Source organism: Myxine glutinosa, chromosome 10 (genome assembly GCF_964187855.1).
Source record: "Myxine glutinosa chromosome 10, kmMyxGlut1.1, whole genome shotgun sequence".
Taxonomy (NCBI): domain Eukaryota; kingdom Metazoa; phylum Chordata; class Myxini; order Myxiniformes; family Myxinidae; genus Myxine; species Myxine glutinosa.
In genome coordinates, this window is record NC_136270.1 from 19,926,829 (window position 1) to 19,949,034 (window position 22,206).

Below are 22,206 nucleotides of genomic sequence, written 5' to 3' on the forward strand. Positions count from 1 at the left end.
AGTAGGAGTGGAGATGATGTTCCAGATACTTCTGGCACTCTTGACACCATTGTGGAGGAAACCGATGAACACATCAATGATGAGGTAGCGGTTGATGCTGCGCTTGAGGATCAATCAGTGATGACAGCCAAAGTGCCAGCCAGTGAAAGTGAATTGTCAAGTAATGATCAGGTGGTCTTTATGGAGGTTGGGGAAACAAACAATGCAGTCACTCAGTTTGTTGGAGACAATATAGATTTAAACATTGTCTCTATTCACGGAAACACTCCCTTTCACTCAATGGGTTGGATCGAAGTCACCTCTCCGGCACCACCTTTGCCAGATCCACAGACAACAGCAGCTTTCCCCCGGGTGAAGTTGAAGGCACTCGACAAAGCTAAGATCCTGAGAGGAACTGAAGTAAAGATTATTCCATTTACGAACAGGAAACAGATAGGAACGAACGCGATCATGTTTCTCCCCCTCGCTGAGCTTTCCTCCTCCCTGGCTCATGATCAGCCACTCCTCACTCCAGGTGACACACTCTGGGCAGCGGGGTGGGTGATCAAACCAGAGATGGCTCCAACAGAGGGTGCAGCTGCACAACATTCACTCCGTGCCTACCTGCAGACCCGGGACTGGATCCTTCTACAGAGCATGTCTCTGAACCCCAGTGACTATGGATGGACAATAGGTGTGCATGGGTATGAGCCAGTTCCAACACTGGACCCCACGGCTCCTGAGGAGCTATTGCAGTTCACGAGCTGTAATTGTCATGGAGATTGCAGCAACCGGCGATGCAGCTGCAAGAAGAATGGGGTCACGTGCATCTCGGCCTGTGGAGTCTGTAATGGCATTACATGCAGAAACTGCAGTCATGATGTTGTTGAGTCTGAAGAAGACATAGACAATGACTGTTGAAACTTCTGACATTGTGAATGAGAAATAACTCTTGAGTATTATATATGTATGTGAAATAAAAGCTACTTTGTGTGTAAATGTAAAAGTGAAAATATAAATGTTAACAATCAACTCAGAATCATGAAAAACCCTTATTTGACCCCTCATAAGTTACTTAAGGGCCGATTAAAAAAAATAGAAATTCTCGAAAATAATTTTTCGGTACCCGAATTCAACAGCTTTTTTTCTGGGTTTCCCACGGGAGTTGAACTTCAACATTTTAACACATGTTATTACACACCTTTACAAACATATTGGTGAAGAAATTTTTTGGTAACAATTTAGTTAACAGATTTGTGAAATATCTCATAAAATGCCCTTACTAACAATGAATGAGCAGTTTGTGTCAAAGCCAGATGGCTTTCTGTTTTGCTTTGGTGTGGTTTAATTAACGCGAGGCGTCATAACGTGCTCTGGCTTAAGGCCTGCTCAGCTGCACAACATGGAATCTCCCGATATTGAAATGCCGCACTGGGGAGCAATGCGGTTGACTAACGTTTCTGCAGTGAGCTTACAGATTTGATGAGCATACATATTCAAAGGAGGGGAGGAAGAGGAGGTGGAAATTTGGCAGAATTTGGTTGTGATGAAGCGCAGAAGAAGGTGTTGTTGCTGCACAAGTTGCCTTGGTTGAGAACTTTCTCCTCAATTTTCGCGATAACTTCCAAATAGCCGCTGATCAAAAATTTCCTTTTATGACTTTTTCTCTAAAGTCTCGCAGCAAATTTTGATACCAAATTTGCGAAAATCACACGTACCGTTTTGGTGTTACATAACTTTTTATTGTCTTGTGCCCATCTAAAGCCGTAATTTATCCGTGTGTGTGTGTGTGTGTGTGTGTGTGTGTGTGTGTGTGTGTGTGTGTGTGTGTGTGTGTGTGTGTGTGTGTGTGTGTGTGTGTGTGTGTGTGTGTGTTGTAAAATATACCCAAATCAGTGTTATTTGCGCTAGCTCATTTATAAATCTGAAGTTTTGTCCATTTTTGTCTTTTTACAATACAGGCATGTTCGTCTACAAAAATGACAATGCCGGCATATTCGTCTAATGACCTTCTATATACGTGCCAATGTTTACGATGATCAGACCTTCCATTACCGAGATCTGAGGTGGGGCCAAAACGACCCCCAGCCAAAATTAACCCCACCAAAATGGACCTAACCAGTCAAATTAACCCCCAAAATAGTCCGGCCCAGATAGGGTTAAGGGTTATGGATTGCCTTGGTATGACCAGTATCAAGTGTGGTGAAGTGAGCTGGTCATGATACTATTGTTGTGCCAGCAAAAGCAAAATCACTGAACTCAGAATCACCTTTTTCCCCTTTGGGCCCGGATCTTCCATGGTCTCCTGGATCTCCTTTGTCACCCTTGAGCCTCAGATGGTTGATGTTGCCATGGCTGTGATGAGAATGTTCATCAAGAGTTTCCAGGAGAGGAGGTTGCAGTGGCTGCACGTCAGTAGGGACCGTTCCCTGGGTAAGACAAGAAAGCTGATAATTAATTAAATAGTTTAGCCATACCAAATTGATTTCCCTCGAAAAAGATGACTTACCGTACAAGCTTCCTTGTGTACAAGTAGCTTTAATCGGTGGTGGAGAATGTGACAATCATAACAAAAACAGTTTCTTATTCAGGTTTATATATATATATATATATATATATATATATATATATATATATATAGTTGCGGTTTTGAGAATAAAGGATGACCCCCCCCCCCCCCCCCCATAGGGGAGGAGGAGGAGGAGGAGGGGAGGGTCAGGAGGAGGAATGTGTGAGGAATCGGAAAGAGTGAGGAAAAAGGGGGAAATCCAGAGGACTGAGGGAGGAGAGAGAAATCGAGAGGAGGAAGGAATGGGTGAATTGGGAGGAGGGGGGAATCGAGAGGAGGGAGGAAGGGATGAATTGGGAGGAGGGGAGGGGGGAGGGGTGATTCGAGAGGAGGGAGGAAGGGGTGCTTTCCAGCACCACAACATGTAGCCTCGCTGTAGTATAGTTATTTCTTAGTAAATGTAAGGTAGTCTCCTTTCCTGTGTTAGTTTTGCGTTGAGCAGGCCCGTGAGTAGGGCGGTCTTTTGGCGCTGGAATGCCACGTGCTCGGCCTGAACAATTCTGGAAAGGCCGAAGGGAGGAGCTGCAGGAGGGAGTGGCTGGTAGGCAGCGAGCCACCAATCAGAGCTCGAGGGGAGTGGCTCGCAGCGGCGGCAAGAGGCGGGGCTTGGAACATTTGGGTAAGATCGGGGAGGTGCCATATAAGCCCCTGCCCCGAGCCCACGAAGGAGAGTTCGTCAAGCAGAGTTCGTGGAGGAGAGAATGCGAGATAATGGAGGCAGAACGCACAAGAACGCAAGGAGTTGAGCTGGAGTGCGAGTCAGAGAGAGAGAACACGCCGCAGAACGAGTGCATTGAATTGCCGGTTATCGTGATTGTACACAAACTTTCCCCGTGCCCTGTGCCCTGCGCTCTGCTGCGCTGTATTAATCGCGCATTCGAGAAGACGACCCGTTCCGGGCCACAGACGCGCGATCTCCTCCTGCCTGCCTTCTCCTGCATACGTGCCGTGACCGCCAGAGGGCCACGCCGAGCGAGCTGTCCGGAGTGGACGACGCCAGGCGCATTTGGCGTGCAAACTTATTTTCTTCTTCTCCCCGTGTGCGTGAGTGGGCCCATTGTCTGGATTTAAGTTAACGTTATTTAAGTGCCTGCTCGGTGTCTCTGTGGATCATTGTAAATAAATTGTGTTATTCCTTTTATTTGATCGTTCCGTCCTTTCTACTTATTGGCCGAGCACCGTACGAATAGAACCGCTCAATCGGGTTCACTAAAAGGTAACGGCACAAGTCACGTGATACGCACACCGCTCGGGCGTAATCGATTAGCGTGGCTTGTGCGAGGTCCGATCCCCGTTTTCGTGGCAGCGTGGGTACCAAAGGTAAGTGCGGCGTCGACCCGATACCCTTTCTCACGCTTGCTGCGGAAGTGGCGATTCGGCCTCGTGGACACGAAGACCAAAGGGGAAAAAGGGGTTTAATCCCCCCTGTTTAACGTGGACGGGCTTCGGGAGATCCGCAACAATATATATATATATATATATATATATATATTTTATATATATATATATATATATATATATATATATATATATATATATATATATATATATATATATATATATACAGTCACGTGAAAAAGTAAGTACACCCCTTGTAAAGTTTTGACTTTTTCAACATATTTCAACATACACCTATTTGATCTTCATTTCAACAATATTGATAGATAAAGGTGATATAATACAACAAATATCATGAAACATTTACATTTTGTAGTCCATTGTATAATTTAAATAAACATAAATGCAAATTTCGCATGTGGAAAAAGTAAGTACACCCCGACATTTATCACTACTTCAAATACCTAAAATTAGAATCAGGTGCACCAGCTCAGGTGCAAATGATTAGAACATTGCTAGAGAGGATCTTGGAGGAACCTGTCTTATTTAAACCTCCAACATTTTGTTTGGTTTGCCCTTTGTTGTTGAAGTGTGCGGCGTCACCATGTCTAGATCAAAAGAGCTCTCTGAGGCCTTCAGAAAGAAGGTTATAGATGCCTACGAGTCTGGGAAGGGATTTATAAAGATCTCCAAACAATTTGAAATCAATCATTCGACTGTCCGGAAGATCACCTACAAGTGGAGAAGATTCCAAACAATTGCCAACTTGTTCAGTCCAGGCCGCCCCAGCAAGTTCAGCCCGAGAGCAGACCGCAAGATGCTGAAAGAAGTCTCTCAGAACCCCAGAATGTCATCATGGGACCTACAGGTAACTCTTGCCACTGTTGATGTCAAAGTGCATGAGTCTACCATTAGAAAGAGGCTGCACAAATTTGATCGACATGGGAGGTGTGCCAGGAGGAAGCCTTTGCTGTCCAGAAAGAACATCAGGGCAAGACAAAAGTTTGCCAATGAACACCTTGGCAAAGACCCGCACTTCTGGAGCAATGTGCTCTGGACAGATGAGTCAAAGGTAGAGCTATTTGGCCACAGTACCAGAAGCCATGTTTGGTGAAAACCAAATACAGCATTTGACCACAAGAACCTGATACCAACTGTAAAGCATGGTGGTGGAAATATTATGGTTTGGGGCAGCTTTGCTGCATCAGGGCCTGGGCAGCTCACCATCATAGAATCCACTATGAATTCTTCATTGTACCAGAGGGTGCTTGAGGATAATGTGAGGCCATCTGTCGGAAAGTTGAATCTCAACTGAAGGTGGACCTTGCAACATGACAATGACCCTAAATATACCTGTAAATCCACCAAGGAATGGCTGAAAAGAAAGAAATGGAGGGGTCTGGAATGGCCAAGTCAAAGCCGGATCTAAATCCCATCGAGATGTTGTGGGGGGATTTGAAACAAGCTGTGCATGCAGGAAACCCCTCAAACATCGCACAGCTGAAAGAATTCTGCATGGAGGAGTGGGTAAAAATTTCTCCCAGTCGATGTCAGAGACTGGTAGACAGTTATAAGAAGCGCCTACTTGAGGTTGTTTCTGCCAAAGGGGGCAATACCACCTATTAGAGCCCAGGGTGTACTTACTTTTTCCACATGCGAAATTTGCATTTATGTTTATTTAAATTATACAATGGACTACAAAATGCAAATGTTTCATGATATTTGTTATATTATATCACTTTTATCTATCAATATTGTTGAAATGAAGATCAAATAGCTGCATGTTGAAATATGTTGAAAAAGCCAAAACTTTACATGGGGTGCACTTACTTTTTCACATGACTGTATATATATATATATATTGTTGCGAATATGGAATTTGGCCTCCATATCCGCTTGTAAATATTCCCCTATTTTCTCCAATACTCCCCAACTTTCCCCAATCCCCCATTCCCTAGTCCCATTGCATGTAAATAACAATCAGTAGAGCCGACCTTCCCCTTATTCCCCCATTAAATGTCGTGCCCAGGTCCACCGCACCACACGTAGACAACTTTCAGACATCTTCCTAGTTATTCTTAGTCTATGTCAGTTAAGGCCTCGTTTCCATTAATTATGACTCTTCGTTGCACCAGAATGTGATTGTATGGCATCAGTAGTGAGTTTAGGACCTTTCCCATACCTCCTCCCATCTTCTTCCCCGTCTACAACAACAGAGGAGATGGCGGCGGAGCGGGGGAGGATGCGTCCTCACACCGGCTCGATTAGCGCCATTGACCACGCGCTCCACGGGGTTACCACGAAGGGGCTCCTTGTCAGCTCCTCGTCAAGGGCGGAGCCTGGTAAACCCCCCCGCACGCACCCAATGAGAAGCAACGTGCCGATTCCATCTGGGGCGGCGCTAACGAGCCGAGGGCGTGTCACTCCCCGCCGGATATACGCGGCCCCGCGCCGGATGTGAGAGAGATGCGCACCCAGCTTGGAGAAGGAAAGCCACCTGCGAGCGCTGAGTCAGATGCGCCCCCAGCTTGAGCAGACAAGACGCCATCCGAGCGCTGCGACCTCCCCGCATCTCTGGACCGGACCGAGTCGATTCTGACCTTTGAGCCCAGGTGCACCTGGAGCCATCGCTACCCGCCTGTCCTTTCCATCAATCCCCGTGTGAGTCAGCTTTGTCCCGTTTATCTGTCGTCTGTTGGGAATAATATAAGATTGTGTCTAAGTGCTTGTCTTTCTATGCTGTCCCTCTTGTAGTTGTAATCTAACCTTCCGCCTTAATATAACCTCCTCCGGAGGTCTTGAGAACTGAACCCCTGGTGTCGTATTGTGTTATTGTAATCCAGCCGGGTGTCTTCTTTTTCTTATTGAGCCAGCATCGCGCGACTTCGTCAACGTCGAGTATAGTCGGGTAATTTGTGCGGACACGACGGCCATTCCGCTCGGCCCACTTTAACATCAAAGTCGTGTCTGTAACAATTGGTTGTCAGGAGTTGGATTCGAACCTGGGACTAAATTTATTTAGCCCAAATTTTGGAACACCAATTGTACTATTAGAGTAACAATTGGTGTCGGGAGTGAGATTCGAGGCCCGACCAAATTTTGAAAAAAAAAACGAATAGAGGAAAAAAAAAAATTTGGTCAAAATTTGGAGCGGCCGAAATTCGTTTTGTTTTACAAAACCCGAATTTTGAAAGTCGCGCTATGGCGGATCAAGACGGCTGGGGTCCGGTTAGGGAGAGTGAAGCAGGGTCGGTCCAGGACCAAATTGAGGGACATGAGGGACATGAGGAGAGCGAAACAGCGGGGGTAGCAGACGCGCGAAATGGCGCCTCGCACATAGCTACGGCGGCCGCACCCGCTGCACAAGTGGGAGGGATGGCCCAGATGCAGGTCCTCATGGAGCAATTTATGGCGCAAATGCAGGCGTCCCTCAAACTGCAGAGTAACCAATTGGGGAACCGGATGGATGCTCAGGGTGAGCGATTGGAGGGCCAAATGAGGGTTGATAGTGGGCGATTAGAGGGCCAAATGAGGGGTACCGGTGAGGGATTAGAAAAGAAATTTGAGGGGTTAGACAACGGGATAAAAGAGGTGAAACATGGGTTAGAGGGGGTAGAAAATAGAATGGCTGCCCAGGAGAATCAGATAGAGGGAGTGAAAAATGGGTTAGAGGGGTTAGAAAACAGTATGGAAGGCAAATTGAGGGACATGAGGGACCAAGCGGAAAGGGAAGTTAAACAAATGGAGCAGCAGATAGAGGGGGTCAGAATGGGGGTAGAAACCAAACTGGATGCTCACAGGGAGGAAATGGAGCAGATGAGGGTGGCATCTGGGCAGGAGATGCAAGTGATGGGAGAGCAGATCAGAAGAGGAGTGAGTGAGGAGGTCGGAGGAGTGCGCGAGGAGGTGAGGCACTGTAAGGAGCACATGGAGAAGGAGGTGAGAAAGGGGACTGTAAAGTTACAAGGGGGCATAGAGGACCTGACGCAGGAGGTGGAACAGCTGACGGAGGGACAAAAAGGACTAACGGAGCAGGTTCAAAGGAACACTGCAGTATTAGGAGGTTTAAAAGCGACACAAAACGACATAAAAAACGACTTAATAGCGACAAAGAGGGAATGTCAGATAGTACGTGAGGGACTGACAACGAGGTTGGACGAGGTGATAGAGGTAATGGAGACGAAGGACCGGCAGGTGAGGACGCACATGGAAACGGTCAAGGTAGCCTTGGAGGACGAGCTTGAGGAGACGTACCGGGGAATAAAAGAGGTGAGGCACAAATTAGAAGAAGTGGAAGAAGGGGTGAGCGAAATTAAGAAGCGACGGAGAGGGGATAACAAAGAGATAAAAGAGGAGATAAAAGAATTGGTCCAAAGTCTGTGTTTGGATCGTGATGTGCTCGTTAACCGGATGAGGGATTCGCAGGTGATGGAGGAGAAGCGAAGAGGAAGAGGACCCGGTGTAAGTGGTGACCAATATGGTCGTGCGTATGATGCGCCAGGTGATTTAAGAGGCTTGGGGGTCGAGATAGACCCGGGTGTTCGTGAGAGGCCGTTGGTGAAGTGTGCGACAGGTCTGGTGTGCGAAAATGGAGGTGTGCAAGAAAGTCCGACTCTGGGGTGTGTGAGGAAAAAGTGCGTGCCAAGGAGTGAGTGTGCTGGCGAGAGTGAGTCGGTCGTAGCGCGTGTGCGAGGGAGCACGTGGAAGCGCGGGGTGGTGAGTGTTACAGAGGGTGTGACGGGAGAGTGTGCGCAAGAGTGTGCGCGAGAAAGGTGTGTGACGGACAGGTGCATGAGGAAAGAGTGCGCTGTCAAGAGTAAGGGTGAGTGCGCTGTCAGGAATGGAGGTGAAAGTAGTGAGAGTGACAAGGAGAGTGAGTTGGTTGTGACAGGTGAGCGAGGATGTACACCTGGGATGGAAGGATGCACACCTGGAATGGTAGAGCGTGAGTGGGAATGCACGCTGGAGTTGGTTGTGAGGCACGTGGTTGGGTGTGCGAATGAGAGCACACCTGTGATTGTCACAGAGGAGGTGACCGAGGAGGGGGCGCGAAGCGGTGTATTGGTGAGGTGTGCGAGCAACGAATGTGTGCCACAGTGTTCGGTGGTCAGGTGTGTGACCAAGGCTGTGAGTGGAATGAGGGTACCTGGGTGTGTAAGGAAAGGTACGAGGAGCATGGGCACGGCTGGATGTGTGAGCAAGGAACGGGCTGCGGGATGTAAGCATGCAGGTGAAGCATCGACGTTAGACGGGGTAGAGTTTAGAACGACTTATAGCCGAATCGGGCCCTCGGTGCGTGCTGGGCCTCGCTTTGAACGGCCGCGTCCGTGCTCCACTAGGCGGAGCGGGCAGCCCGATAGAAAGGGTCGTCATGGCGACCACTTTTTGGTGAGGCATTCCGGCAGGCCGAGATCGAGCCATGGGATGGCTCCGTGCCGAGATGGTGCGTGGGATCTCGGCCCGGGTAAACCTCCTTCCCTGCACCGAATGCGGGATGTATCCAGCCGCTGGTACAAAACAACCAGCATTCATTGTTTGGCTTTACGAAGCCGGGCTTTGGACAGGAATTGGCGCACCGAGAGGTATTAGTGAGTAGACTGGGTGATGAGGTTAGTGTTTTGGACCCAAAATTAGAGAAAAACAAAATTTGATGATTGGCAAGGGATTGGCAGTAGTGATTGGCAGATGATGGGCAGTGATTGCCAAATTTTTGATTTGTTGAAATCTGATGTGCAAAATTGGTAGTGAGAGACCCCCGATGTGGTGGGATGGCAAATCCACCATCCCTCACATGTGGGGGCAAAGGAGCAATAGTTTATGGGGTGTATGGCAGTGAAAACTAGCCCGGGTGGGTTAGGTTATATTGATAGGGCCCTAGAAGGTGACATTAGGTAACGTTAAGTTTAGTTAGTGACTGATACCTGTAGTGGGGACGCAGGTAGATTAGTGTGGATGATAATGACGTGGGAGCGCAATAGTTTAAAGGGACGACTGGGAAGCGCAAGTTTCAGAAGGGAGTAGTTAGCTGAGATGATGCTGTGTGTGTGAGAATTGAACAGGTGTGATTGCACAGGTGTGCAACTGGACGGGTGTGTGGAGCAGTGTGTGAGTAATGAGTGTTGTGGATCAGCGCGAATGCGCTTGGGGAGAGAAGGGTGCAGGTGGCACCAGGTGTGAGAGCACAGGTGTGCAAGTACAGGTGTGTGGAGAGAGTTGGAGTAAGTGGTACGGAGTGGTGTGCATGGTGCGAAGGTGTGGATGGGGGAAGAGTGGACCCCTTTCACGAGTACCCGGGGCGGGTAGTGTAAGTGTTAGGCAGAGGGTATAGGTAAATTGTGGTTGGATATTGGCATTTGTGGTGCGGTTGCAGAATGGTATTTGGATGGGTGCATTAGTGTTGTGGAAATGGCTGGGCGTGTAGCCTGTTAGTGTGTGTAGTTGGTTGGGCACTCCACCACTGTGAGGATGTCGGCCAGGTGAGGCCGCAGGTGGGCTCTGGGAGCCGGTAGTTGTGAGTGGGTGCCTGAGGATCCCGGGTGTGGATCGGGCAGCCCAGTGCCAGAGAGGGCACCGAGTGGGGAGAGCGCCAGAGGGCCTTCCCCAGGTAGTTAGGTTAGGGCAGGGAGCAGGTAAGCTCGGAGGCAACTGCAGTGGTGGAGGTGTGCAGGTGGGTAGACCCACTGGGAGAGGTACACGCCGCAGCCCAGAAATTGTGCGAGGGCACCGGGAGATGAATCGGGGGAGTGAGACCCCAAATTGAAGAGCACCACAGTTTGGCCAATGGGAATTGGTTTTTAGAACCCATAGTGTAAGAGGGCCAATGGTTTGGCCGGAGAAAGACCCCGGGTAGTGTAAAGTTGTTAAAGTCATTTAGGAAATAGTTAGGATTGATGAACCTGTCGCACCATACGCAGCCACTTACCTGTGGTGATGATGATGACTCCACACCTGTGTTTTCTTTGTTTGTGTTGCAGAAATGAGAATTGCTGTTGGATTTGTGAGACGCATCACGACGTGGATGAGACATTGGGGTGATTCCATCTCTCCCTCCCTAGGAGGGACTGATGATGAATTGGTGATGGCAAATTTTGATGTTGAGTTGGAGATGGCAAATTTTGATGAGAGTTGAAAATGGCAAATTTGATTGGTTAGGAGGGAGAGAAGACGAATTTGGTATATGGGAGGAACGGGGAAGACAGTAGGGATGTTTGTTGATTTGTAAAGTAGATGTTTATGGGTAGTGTTGTGTTTTGTGGATACAGTAAGGGGTAAGGGAGGGGCCATGTAGGTTACCTGGTGGGGGGGGGGGGCGTACGATAGGAACGTACCTGTCTCACCTGGTTCCCATGTGCCCCCAGTGTGCATCACCTTACATTGCGTGCACTTTTGCGCCCTTACCACCTTACTCACTTGTCTGCTTCTTTTGTCTCCCACCTCCGAGGATCTGGCTTTGGGGTAGAGAGAGAGGAAAGAGAGGTGCTGGCTGCGCAGTTGTGGGCCTGCACTTTCGCTGTTTGCTGCCGGGATCGATACACCATATGGACCGCAATGTTTGTGGCCACCCACAATGGACCGCAGTTCGTTTGCGGCCAAGCACCACCCGGGGATGGACCTATGGGTCAACGTGGCACCTATGCCATACAGGTGAACCACTTTTAGTTGACACCAAGTGCACCACAAGAAGAGCAAGAGACACCTGCAGGGTTAGGGGTTGTCGCATTTATTTTTATTCCAATGAACAATGGTGACTGCACCGATTGGTGGTGGGGTGGTGCTGTTGATGCTCGGGAAGGGTGCTCTGCACGTTATTAAAGGCCGTCGGCCACAGAGCACTCGTGGGTTGGTGTATCGATGCTGGCAAGCGCGCTCTCTCTATGCATAACATCTGCATGTGTTCCTCCAAAAACAGGTCCTGGATCGTAGTGTAAATAGCAGCGTAGTCTTGTAAATAATGCTCCCTACCGGCTGTATGTTTAGTTTGCGAATTCTTTCCGGATTCGGTTATCCTGTGGGTGTGTTTCTGTGAGGAGAAGGGTGCAACGTCGCAGGGGGACATATTTACTCATTTGTGAATATCTGTAAAACTGTCGCACTCAGGGTAGAGTTAATAGTAGAGGGAACTACATTGCGTGCCACACTAAAGTAGGTAAAAATTTATCGGGTCGGGACGCCCCGAGGGTAGAGAAGGGTGCAATGTTGCGAATATGGAATTTGGCCTCCATATCCGCTTGTAAATATTCCCCTATTTTCTCCAATACTCCCCAACTTTCCCCAATCCCCCATTCCCTAGTCCCATTGCATGTAAATAACAATCAGTAGAGCCGACCTTCCCCTTATTCCCCCATTAAATGTCGTGCCCAGGTCCACCGCACCACACGTAGACAACTTTCGGACATCTTCCTAGTTATTCTTAGTCTATGTCAGTTAAGGCCTCGTTTCCATTAATTATGACTCTTCGTTGCACCAGAATGTGATTGTATGGCATCAGTAGTGAGTTTAGGACCTTTCCCATACCTCCTCCCATCTTCTTCCCCGTCTACAACAACAGAGGAGATGGCGGCGGAGCGGGGGAGGATGCGTCCTCACACCGGCTCGATTAGCGCCATTGACCACGCGCTCCACGGGGTTACCACGAAGGGGCTCCTTGTCAGCTCCTCGTCAAGGGCGGAGCCTGGTAAACCCCCCCGCACGCACCCAATGAGAAGCAACGTGCCGATTCCATCTGGGGCGGCGCTAACGAGCCGAGGGCGTGTCACTCCCCGCCGGATATACGCGGCCCCGCGCCGGATGTGAGAGAGATGCGCACCCAGCTTGGAGAAGGAAAGCCACCTGCGAGCGCTGAGTCAGATGCGCCCCCAGCTTGAGCAGACAAGACGCCATCCGAGCGCTGCGACCTCCCCGCATCTCTGGACCGGACCGAGTCGATTCTGACCTTTGAGCCCAGGTGCACCTGGAGCCATCGCTACCCGCCTGTCCTTTCCATCAATCCCCGTGTGAGTCAGCTTTGTCCCGTTTATCTGTCGTCTGTTGGGAATAATATAAGATTGTGTCTAAGTGCTTGTCTTTCTATGCTGTCCCTCTTGTAGTTGTAATCTAACCTTCCGCCTTAATATAACCTCCTCCGGAGGTCTTGAGAACTGAACCCCTGGTGTCGTATTGTGTTATTGTAATCCAGCCGGGTGTCTTATTTTTCTTATTGAGCCAGCATCGCGCGACTTCGTCAACGTCGAGTATAGTCGGGTAATTTGTGCGGACATGACGGCCATTCCGCTCGGCCCACTTTAACATCAAAGTCGTGTCTGTAACAATATATTACTAGCAGGAGTACCCAGCATTGTCAAGTGATGTTCTAATAATGTTGGCATTTTGAAGAAATCAATTTTGGTTGTTTTTTTTCTATTTTTGTGGATGCCTAAACCATTTCCCACCACCCACCCACTATGGAATGTGGTCTGGGATAATTTAATATTACCTTTCACATACATAGCTACAAAGTATTAGGCATTATAGAGCATTGTTTTCAATCCCTAAAAAAATAGAATTTTTTAAATTAAAAAATATTTTGGCCCAAAACACTCCCCGGCACTCACTGATGAATCTTTTTGTGGAGCTTTTGTGGCCACAGGAAATTGTGTTTCAAGATGACTTTTGTGGTATTTCTCTTTGGCCTTGCAGTGCACCTCAGACCATGGACTCGATTAGTGCGCCTGGGCAGCCTGAGACAGGTTTCAAATTGGCAAATTGAGCCCAGGGGTCTGAGGAGCGCCACAATGCCTATTGGAAACTGGCTCGACTAGCGTGCCTGGGTGGCCTTAGCCACAGCGAGACAAATTTGTCTCATTTAAAGCTAGCATGTTTATGTCTAATTTGACACAAAATTAATTTTATGCCTTGAATGTGGATTGTAATGTACAGTCATGTGAAAAAGTAAGTACACCCCATGTAAAGTTTTGACTTTTTCAACATATTTCAACATACAGCTATTTGATCTTCATTTCAACAATATTGATAGATAAAGGTGATATAATATTAAAGGTGGGCGCGATTCGGAAAATGTTAAGTCCGCTTACCGCTTATCCGCTCCGCCAGCCCGTGTAGTCCGATTCGCTTATCCGCTTCAGCGGCCGAAAATCTTAGTCCGCTTACCGGTTATCCGCTTATCCGCTTCAATTCGATTTTTTAAAAGCGCTTCGACGTTTTTAAAGCGATTTTTGACGTTTCTAAAGGGAATTTAATGCTTTTTAAGCCTAAATAGCCATTTCTAACTACTACAAAGACAAACAAAGCTTTTAAGATCAAAAATATACATTTTTATTTAAATAAAATTTATTCAAAATTTATTGAAATAAAGTTTTCCACTCGACTCTACTCTACTCTACAGTTAATTTAAATATAATTTTAATATATGCAAGTTACATTAAAGAAAAATCAATTTGCCCGTCCTTTCTTTGACAAGAGAGTCTACTAGTCAACAGACTAGCAGTCTGTTGACTAGTCCTCGTCTTCCTCCTCCACCTCGTGGGCCTTCTTGAGGATTTGGAGGTTGCCCTTCATGAAGACGAGGGCCTCGAAGTTCGGTGCAGCCAGGGCCGACCTCTTAGGCCTGAGGATGTCCGACCCGTAGCTGAACACGCGCTCGACCGAGGCAGAGCTCGGGAGCGGCGTGTTATGCCTGAGAAATAGTTACCCAAGCATCAGGGAACTCGAGCGGGAAGAGATTGGGCGAGAGCCCCGGGTTCCCCTTCAGCGGCTTCCTCGACCAGTTGTTGACCTCTTCCCTGATCTTCTCCTCGAGGTTCTCCTCCTGCTGCCCCTCCTCCATGGCGAACAGGTAGTCCGTACTGCTCGAGCCGGGCTGGGGTGCTGGGACTGCTGGTTTGCGTCGCTCGTGTGCCTGTCCCTGGCACTGCCGCTGGGCTGGAGAGTCAGAAATCTCTCCATCTTGACGTTATTGCCGCTCTAGCGTCCAATAAAATATTCAGTTTTCACTTATTATTCACTTAAATAAATATTCACAATTCTAGAGTAACGGCTCAGGCTAACAGCTGATTTGGCGAATCGCGATGCGCTTTAATTTTTCGGTAGTCCGCTTACGCTTATCCGCTTCGGTTTCCGGGGGTTGTTCCGATTCGCTTATCCGCTTCGAAAACGTTAGTCCGCTGCAGCGGATAAGCGGATAAGCGGACTTTCGAAGCGGACCGCCCACCTTTGTATAATATAACAAATATCATGAAACATTTACATTTTGTAGTCCATTGTATAATTTAAATAAACATAAATGCAAATTTCGCATGTGGAAAAAGTAAGTACACCACAAGAAATGTTGCGTAAAATCTTTTTAACATATGTGGACATATCAATATTTGATAATTCAAACAGTATATATAGATAAAGATGATCTAATTGAACAAAAATCAATGAAAAATTGACTTTGCAATAATTTATTCAACAAAAAATTGTTGCACAGCATGCACAATTGCATGCACAGCTCGTTTCAAATCCCCCCACAACATATCGATGGGATTTAGATCCGGGCTTTGACTTGGCCGTTCCAGAACCCTCCATTTCTTTCTTTTCAGCCATTCCTTGGTATATTTACTGGTATGTTTAGCGTCATTGTCATGTTGCAAGGTCCACCTTTGGTTGAGCTTCAACTTTCCGACAGATGGCCTCACATTATCCTCAAGCACCCTCTGGTACAATGAAGAATTCATAGTGGATTCTATGATGGTGAGCTGACCAGGCCCTGATGCAGCAAAGCTGCCCCAAACCATAATATTTCCACCACCATGCTTTACAGTTGGTATCAGGTTCTTGTGGTCAAATGCTGTCTTTGGTTTTTGACAAACATGTCTTCTGGTACTGTGGCCAAATAGCTCTACCTTTGACTCATCTGTCCAGAGCACATTGTTCCAGAAGTGCTGGTCTTTGCCGAGGTGTTCATTGGCAAACTTTAGTTTTGCCCTGATGTTCTTTCTGGACAGCAAAGGTTTCCTCCTGGCACACCTCCCATGTAGATCAAATTTGTGCAGCCTCTTTCTAATGGTAGACTCGTGCACTTTGACGTCAACAGTGGCAAGAGCTACCTGTAGGTCCCGTGATGACATTCTGGGGTTCTTAGAGACTTCTTTCAGCATCTTGCGGTCTGCTCTTGGGCTGAACTTGCTGGGGCGGCCTGGCCTGAACAAGTTGGCAGTTGTTTGGAATCTTCTCCACTTGCAGATGATCTTCCGGACAGTCGAATGATTGATGTCAAATTGTTTGGAGATCTTTTTAAATCCCTTCCCAGACTCGTAGGCATCTATAACCTTCTTTCTGAAGGCCTCAGAGAGCTCTTTTGATCTAGGCATGGTGACGCCGCACACTTCAACTACAAAGAGCAAACCAAAGTAAATGTCTGAGGTTTAAATAAGACAGGTTCCTCCAAGATCCTCTCGATTGATGTTCTAATTATTTGCACCTGAGCTGGTGCACCTGATTCTAATTTTAGGTATTTGAAGTAGTGATAAATGTCGGGGTGTGCTTACTTTTTCCACATGCGAAATTTGCATTTATGTTCATTTAAGTTATACAATGGACTACAAAATGTAAATGTTTCATGATATTTGTTATATTATATCACCTTTATCTATCAATATTATTGAAATGAAGATCAAATAGCTGGATGTTGAAATATGTTGAAAAAGTCAAAACTTTACATGGGGTGTACTTACTTTTTCACGTGACTGTATGTTTGAAGTGCGTGCAATTCAGAAGAACAAAATTATTGTTGTTGTGGGTTGTTGTTGTTGTTGTTGTTGTTTGTTATCCCAAAATACCTCAAAGAAAATAAAGATAATTCCAGCATGATCCAGATGGCCTAAAGCTAGAGTACTGCTTATGTTATAATGTCAGAAGTGGGATAATGAAACCGAAAACCAAATACTGCAATGGAGTCATCAGGAGGAACCCGAATAAGCAAAGAGCAAAGATGGAGTCATGAGGAGGAACCTGGAAAGCATTCGGGTTTCAGCCGCTACTCCACAACCCTCAAACCCATCCAGGTGCAACCAAGTGAACCTTCCAGAAAAATCTCTGCAATAATTCACTTCTCCTTGGACAGATAGATGAAGAAAGAGAAAAAGAAAGAACAAGCAAGAATTAGAATGAATAAGGAGAAATGTGTAAATTCAGTAGAAAGAAATATGAAAGAAACAAAGATCCCTAACTTAGCTGCATCCGTTCCTGACAGTGGGCGGAGGGAAAGTGAGGGTAGGGGAGGTGGAGGGGTCACACTCAGTAGCTTGTTGTGTGAAAGTGGTCACATTAACAAATACCCCGATGAGGCTCTATATTGCTCAAGGTCCAGTCTTGTTTACGATTGGTTCCGGGCAGTCCACATGTTACAGTTATCAACATTTCCTGGAAATATATATATACATTGCTCCACAAAACGTTTTGTTCAACCTGAAAAAGAAATTCCCATGAAAACACTCAAAAAAATTCCTAACCATCTCCACATTAATATTTCTGCTCTGCTTTTGGTAATATTCAACCTAAGGTTTAAGAATTGCAGAGGATACTCCGGCAATGCGCTGATGAATTGTGGGGATCATGTTCCAATTCAAACCTTCTACAAGGTTACAGGTACAGGTAGTCATTTGTTATGTACATCGTGTGCACTGGGAGTCAAATCAAACCATTTTTGCACAAGTAATAAAGAAATTAGCAGGTAAAGGAAAACATATTATGACATGTAAAGTATGATAATACAGTGTGTTGCATTATGCTCTGAGACAACTTACAGTGTATGTGTCAGGCCTTCGTTCTGGAACACGGCCACTGCCTTCCTCACCAGAACCCTGCCAGGGATTGAAAAGTTATTATATTGCAAGGGCCAAACATGACTGTTTCTGGTGGACTAGACCCCACATACAAAAACAGCTTACATTCCACAGCAATATTCCTATTATAAGAGTTTCTCATCCCAGTGAGCTGGCACATCACAGCAGAGTTGTTGGAACTGACTTGGAATCATCATGAGTCATATCGTACTCTATATCAACAGCGAAGTGACAATAAAGATGATCCCATCTGAACCATCAGCTCATGATGCTCAACAATCAGTTTCCAATCCCATAAACTACAGGTATCTGTGCATTGTCTAATAATGCCCTTGTAATTCACATCAAGTACACTCATCCGGATCCGGATCTTCACCAAAATTGAATCAATTCTTCCTTGTCACATACCCAACCTGTCCACCAAGTTTAGTCCAAATCCGTCCATAACCTTTTGAGATATTCTACTCACAGCCAAACAGACAGACAGGGGTGAAAACATGTAGCCCCTGTCCACCTTTGGTGGCGGAGGTAAAAATGAAAGAGATCCATAGGTATGCAAGGAATGACCAAGGGAAGTATCAAATGAATGATGGTGCAGAGAAATTGAATGAATGATGGTGCAGAGCGATTTATTGAAGGATGTGCAAAGCTATTTAATGAATGATTGTGCAGAGAAATTTAATTAATGGTGGTGCAGAGAAATTTAATGAATGATGGTGCAGAGAAATTTATTGAAAGATGTGCAAAGCAATTTAATGAATGATGGTGCAGAGAAATTTAATTAATGGTGGTGCAGAGAAATTTAATGAATGATGGTGCAGAGAAATTTATTGAAAGATGTGCAAAGCAATTTAATGAATGATGGTGCAGAGAAATTTAATTGACGATGGTGCAGAGAAATTTAATTAATGATGGTGCAGAGAAATTTAATGAATGATGGTGCAGAGAAATTTAATGAATGATGGTGCAGAGAAATTTAATGAATGATGGTGCAGATAAATTTAATGAATGATGGTGCAGAGAAATTTAATGAATGATGGTGCAGAGAAATTTATTGAAGGATGTGCAAAGCAATTTAATGAATGATGGTGCAGAGAAATTTAATTGACGATGGTGCAGAGAAATTTAATTAATGATGGTGCAGAGAAATTTAATGAATGATGGTGCAGAGAAATTTAATGAATGATGGTGCAGAGCGATTTATTGAAGGATGTGCAAAGCGATTTAATGAATGATGGTGCAGAGAAATTTAATTGATGATGGTGCAGAGACATTTAATGAATGATACTGCAGAGAAATTTAATTGATGATGGTGCAGAGAAATTTAATGAATGATGGTGCAGAGCGATTTATTGAAGGATGTGCAAAGCGATTTAATGAATGATGGTGCAGAGAAATTTAATTGATGATGGTGCAGAGACATTTAATGAATGATACTGCAGAGAAATTTAATGAATGATGATGCAGAGAAATTTAATGAATGATGGTGCAGAGCGATTTATTGAAGGATGTGCAAAGCTATTTAATGAATGATGGTGCAGAGAAATTTAATGAATGATGGTGCAGAGCGATTTATTGAAGGATGTGCAAAGCTATTTAATGAATGATTGTGCAGAGAAATTTAATTAATGGTGGTGCAGAGAAATTTATTGAAGGATGTGCAAAGCAATTTAATGAATGATTGTGCAGAGAAATTTAATTAATGATGGTGCAGAGAAATTTAATGAATGATGGTGCAGAGAAATTTAATTGACGATGGTGCAGAGAAATTTAATTAATGATGGTGCAGAGAAATTTAATGAATGATGGTGCAGAGAAATTTAATGAATGATGGTGCAGAGAAATTTAATAAATGATGGTGCAGAGAAATTTAATGAATGATGGTGCAGAGAAATTTAATTGACGATGGTGCAGAGAAATTTAATGAATGATGGTGCAGAGAAATTTAATGAATGATGGTGCAGAGAAATTTAATGAATGATGGTGCAGAGAAATTTAATGAATGATGGTGCAGAGAAATTTAATTAATGATGGTGCAGAGAAATTTAATGAATGATGGTGCAGAGAAATTTAATTGACGATGGTGCAGAGAAATTTAATGAATGATGGTGCAGAGAAATTTAATGAATGATGGTGCAGAGAAATTTAATAAATGATGGTGCAGAGAAATTTAATAAATGATGGTGCAGAGCGATTTATTGAAGGATGTGCAAAGCTATTTAATGAATGATTGTGCAGAGAAATTGAATTAATGATGGTGCAGAGAAATTTAATGAATGATGGTGCAGAGCGATTTATTGAAGGATGTGCAAAGCTATTTAATGAATGATTGTGCAGAGAAATTTAATGAATGATGGTGCAGAGAAATTGAATTAATGATGGTGCAGAGAAATTTAATGAATGATGGTGCAGAGAAATTTAATGAATGATGGTGCAGAGAAATTTAATAAATGATGGTGCAGAGCGATTTATTGAAGGATGTGCAAAGCTATTTAATGAATGATTGTGCAAAGCTATTTAATGAATGATGGTGCAGAGAAATTTAATGAATGATGGTGCAGAGAAATTTAATGAATGATGGTGCAGAGAAATTTAATGAATGATGGTGCAGAGAAATTTATTGAAGGATGTGCAAAGCAATTTAATGAATGATGGTGCAGAGAAATTTAATTGACGATGGTGCAGAGAAATTTAATTAATGATGGTGCAGAGAAATTTAATGAATGATGGTGCAGAGAAATTTAATGAATGATGGTGCAGAGAAATTTAATGAATGATGGTGCAGAGAAATTTAATGAATGATGGTGCAGAGCGATTTATTGAAGGATGTGCAAAGCGATTTAATGAATGATGGTGCAGAGAAATTTAATTGATGATGGTGCAGAGACATTTAATGAATGATGCTGCAGAGAAATTTAATTGATGATGGTGCAGAGAAATTTAATGAATGATGGTGCAGAGAAATCTAATGAATGATGGTGCAGACAAATTTAATGAATGATGATGCAGAGAAATTTAATGAATGATGGTGCAGAGCGATTTATTGAAGGATGTGCAAAGCTATTTAATGAATGATGGTGCAGAGAAATTTAATGAATGATGGTGCAGAGCGATTTATTGAAGGATGTGCAAAGCTATTTAATGAATGATTGTGCAGAGAAATTTAATTAATGGTGGTGCAGAGAAATTTATTGAAGGATGTGCAAAGCAATTTAATGAATGATTGTGCAGAGAAATTTAATTAATGATGGTGCAGAGAAATTTAATGAATGATGGTGCAGAGAAATTTAATTGACGATGGTGCAGAGAAATTTAATTAATGATGGTGCAGAGAAATTTAATGAATGATGGTGCAGAGAAATTTAATGAATGATGGTGCAGAGAAATTTAATAAATGATGGTGCAGAGAAATTTAATAAATGATGGTGCAGAGCGATTTATTGAAGGATGTGCAAAGCTATTTAATGAATGATTGTGCAGAGAAATTGAATTAATGATGGTGCAGAGAAATTTAATGAATGATGGTGCAGAGCGATTTATTGAAGGATGTGCAAAGCTATTTAATGAATGATTGTGCAGAGAAATTTAATGAATGATGGTGCAGAGAAATTGAATTAATGATGGTGCAGAGAAATTTAATGAATGATGGTGGAGAGAAATTTAATGAATGATGGTGCAGAGAAATTTTATGAATGATGATGCAGAGAAATTTAATGAATGATGGTGCAGAGAAATTTAATAAATGATGGTGCAGAGGGATTTATTGAAGGATGTGCAAAGCTATTTAATGAATGATGGTGCAGAGAAATTGAATTAATGATGGTGCAGAGAAATTTAATGAATGATGGTGCAGAGAAATTTAATGAATGATGGTGCAGAGAAATTTAATGAATGATGATGCAGAGAAATTTAATGAATGATGGTGCAGAGAAATTTAATAAATGATGGTGCAGAGCGATTTATTGAAGGATGTGCAAAGCTATTTAATGAATGATGGTGCAGAGAAATTGAATTAATGATGGTGCAGAGAAATTTAATGAATGATGGTGCAGAGCGATTTATTGAAGGATGTGCAAAGCTATTTAATGAATGATTGTGCAAAGCAATTTAATGAATGATGGTGCAGAGCGATTTATTGAAGGATGAGCAAAGCGATTTAATGAATGATGGTGCAGAGCGATTTATTGAAGGATGTGCAAAGCTATTTAATGAATGATTGTGCAGAGAAATTTAATTAATGGTGGTGCAGAGAAATTTATTGAAGGATGTGCAAAGCAATTTAATGAATGATGGTGCAGAGAAATTTAATTAACGATGGTGCAGAGAAATTTAATGAATGATGGTGCAGAGAAATTTAATGAATGATGGTGCAGAGAAATTTAATAAATGATGGTGCAGAGCGATTTATTGAAGGATGTGCAAAGCTATTTAATGAATGATGGTGCAGAGAAATTTAATGAATGATGGTGCAGAGCGATTTATTGAAGGATGAGCAAA

At 44.4% G+C, this 22,206-nt stretch overlaps 1 protein-coding gene across 2 annotated transcripts in view; it reads right to left on the reverse strand.

Annotated features, from left to right (window-relative positions):
• The window catches only part of LOC137434383 (uncharacterized), a 175,722-nt gene that overhangs the window by 99,207 nt on the left and 54,309 nt on the right, over positions 1-22,206 (reverse strand). For both annotated transcript variants that reach the window (XM_068127326.2, XM_068127325.2), the window contains exons 5-6: positions 17,671-17,727; positions 2,249-2,408 (exon numbers count right to left, since the gene is read on the reverse strand). In XM_068127326.2, coding sequence (XP_067983427.2) covers positions 2,249-2,408; positions 17,671-17,727 — 217 coding nt within the window. The remainder of the gene's footprint in view (positions 1-2,248; positions 2,409-17,670; positions 17,728-22,206) is intronic.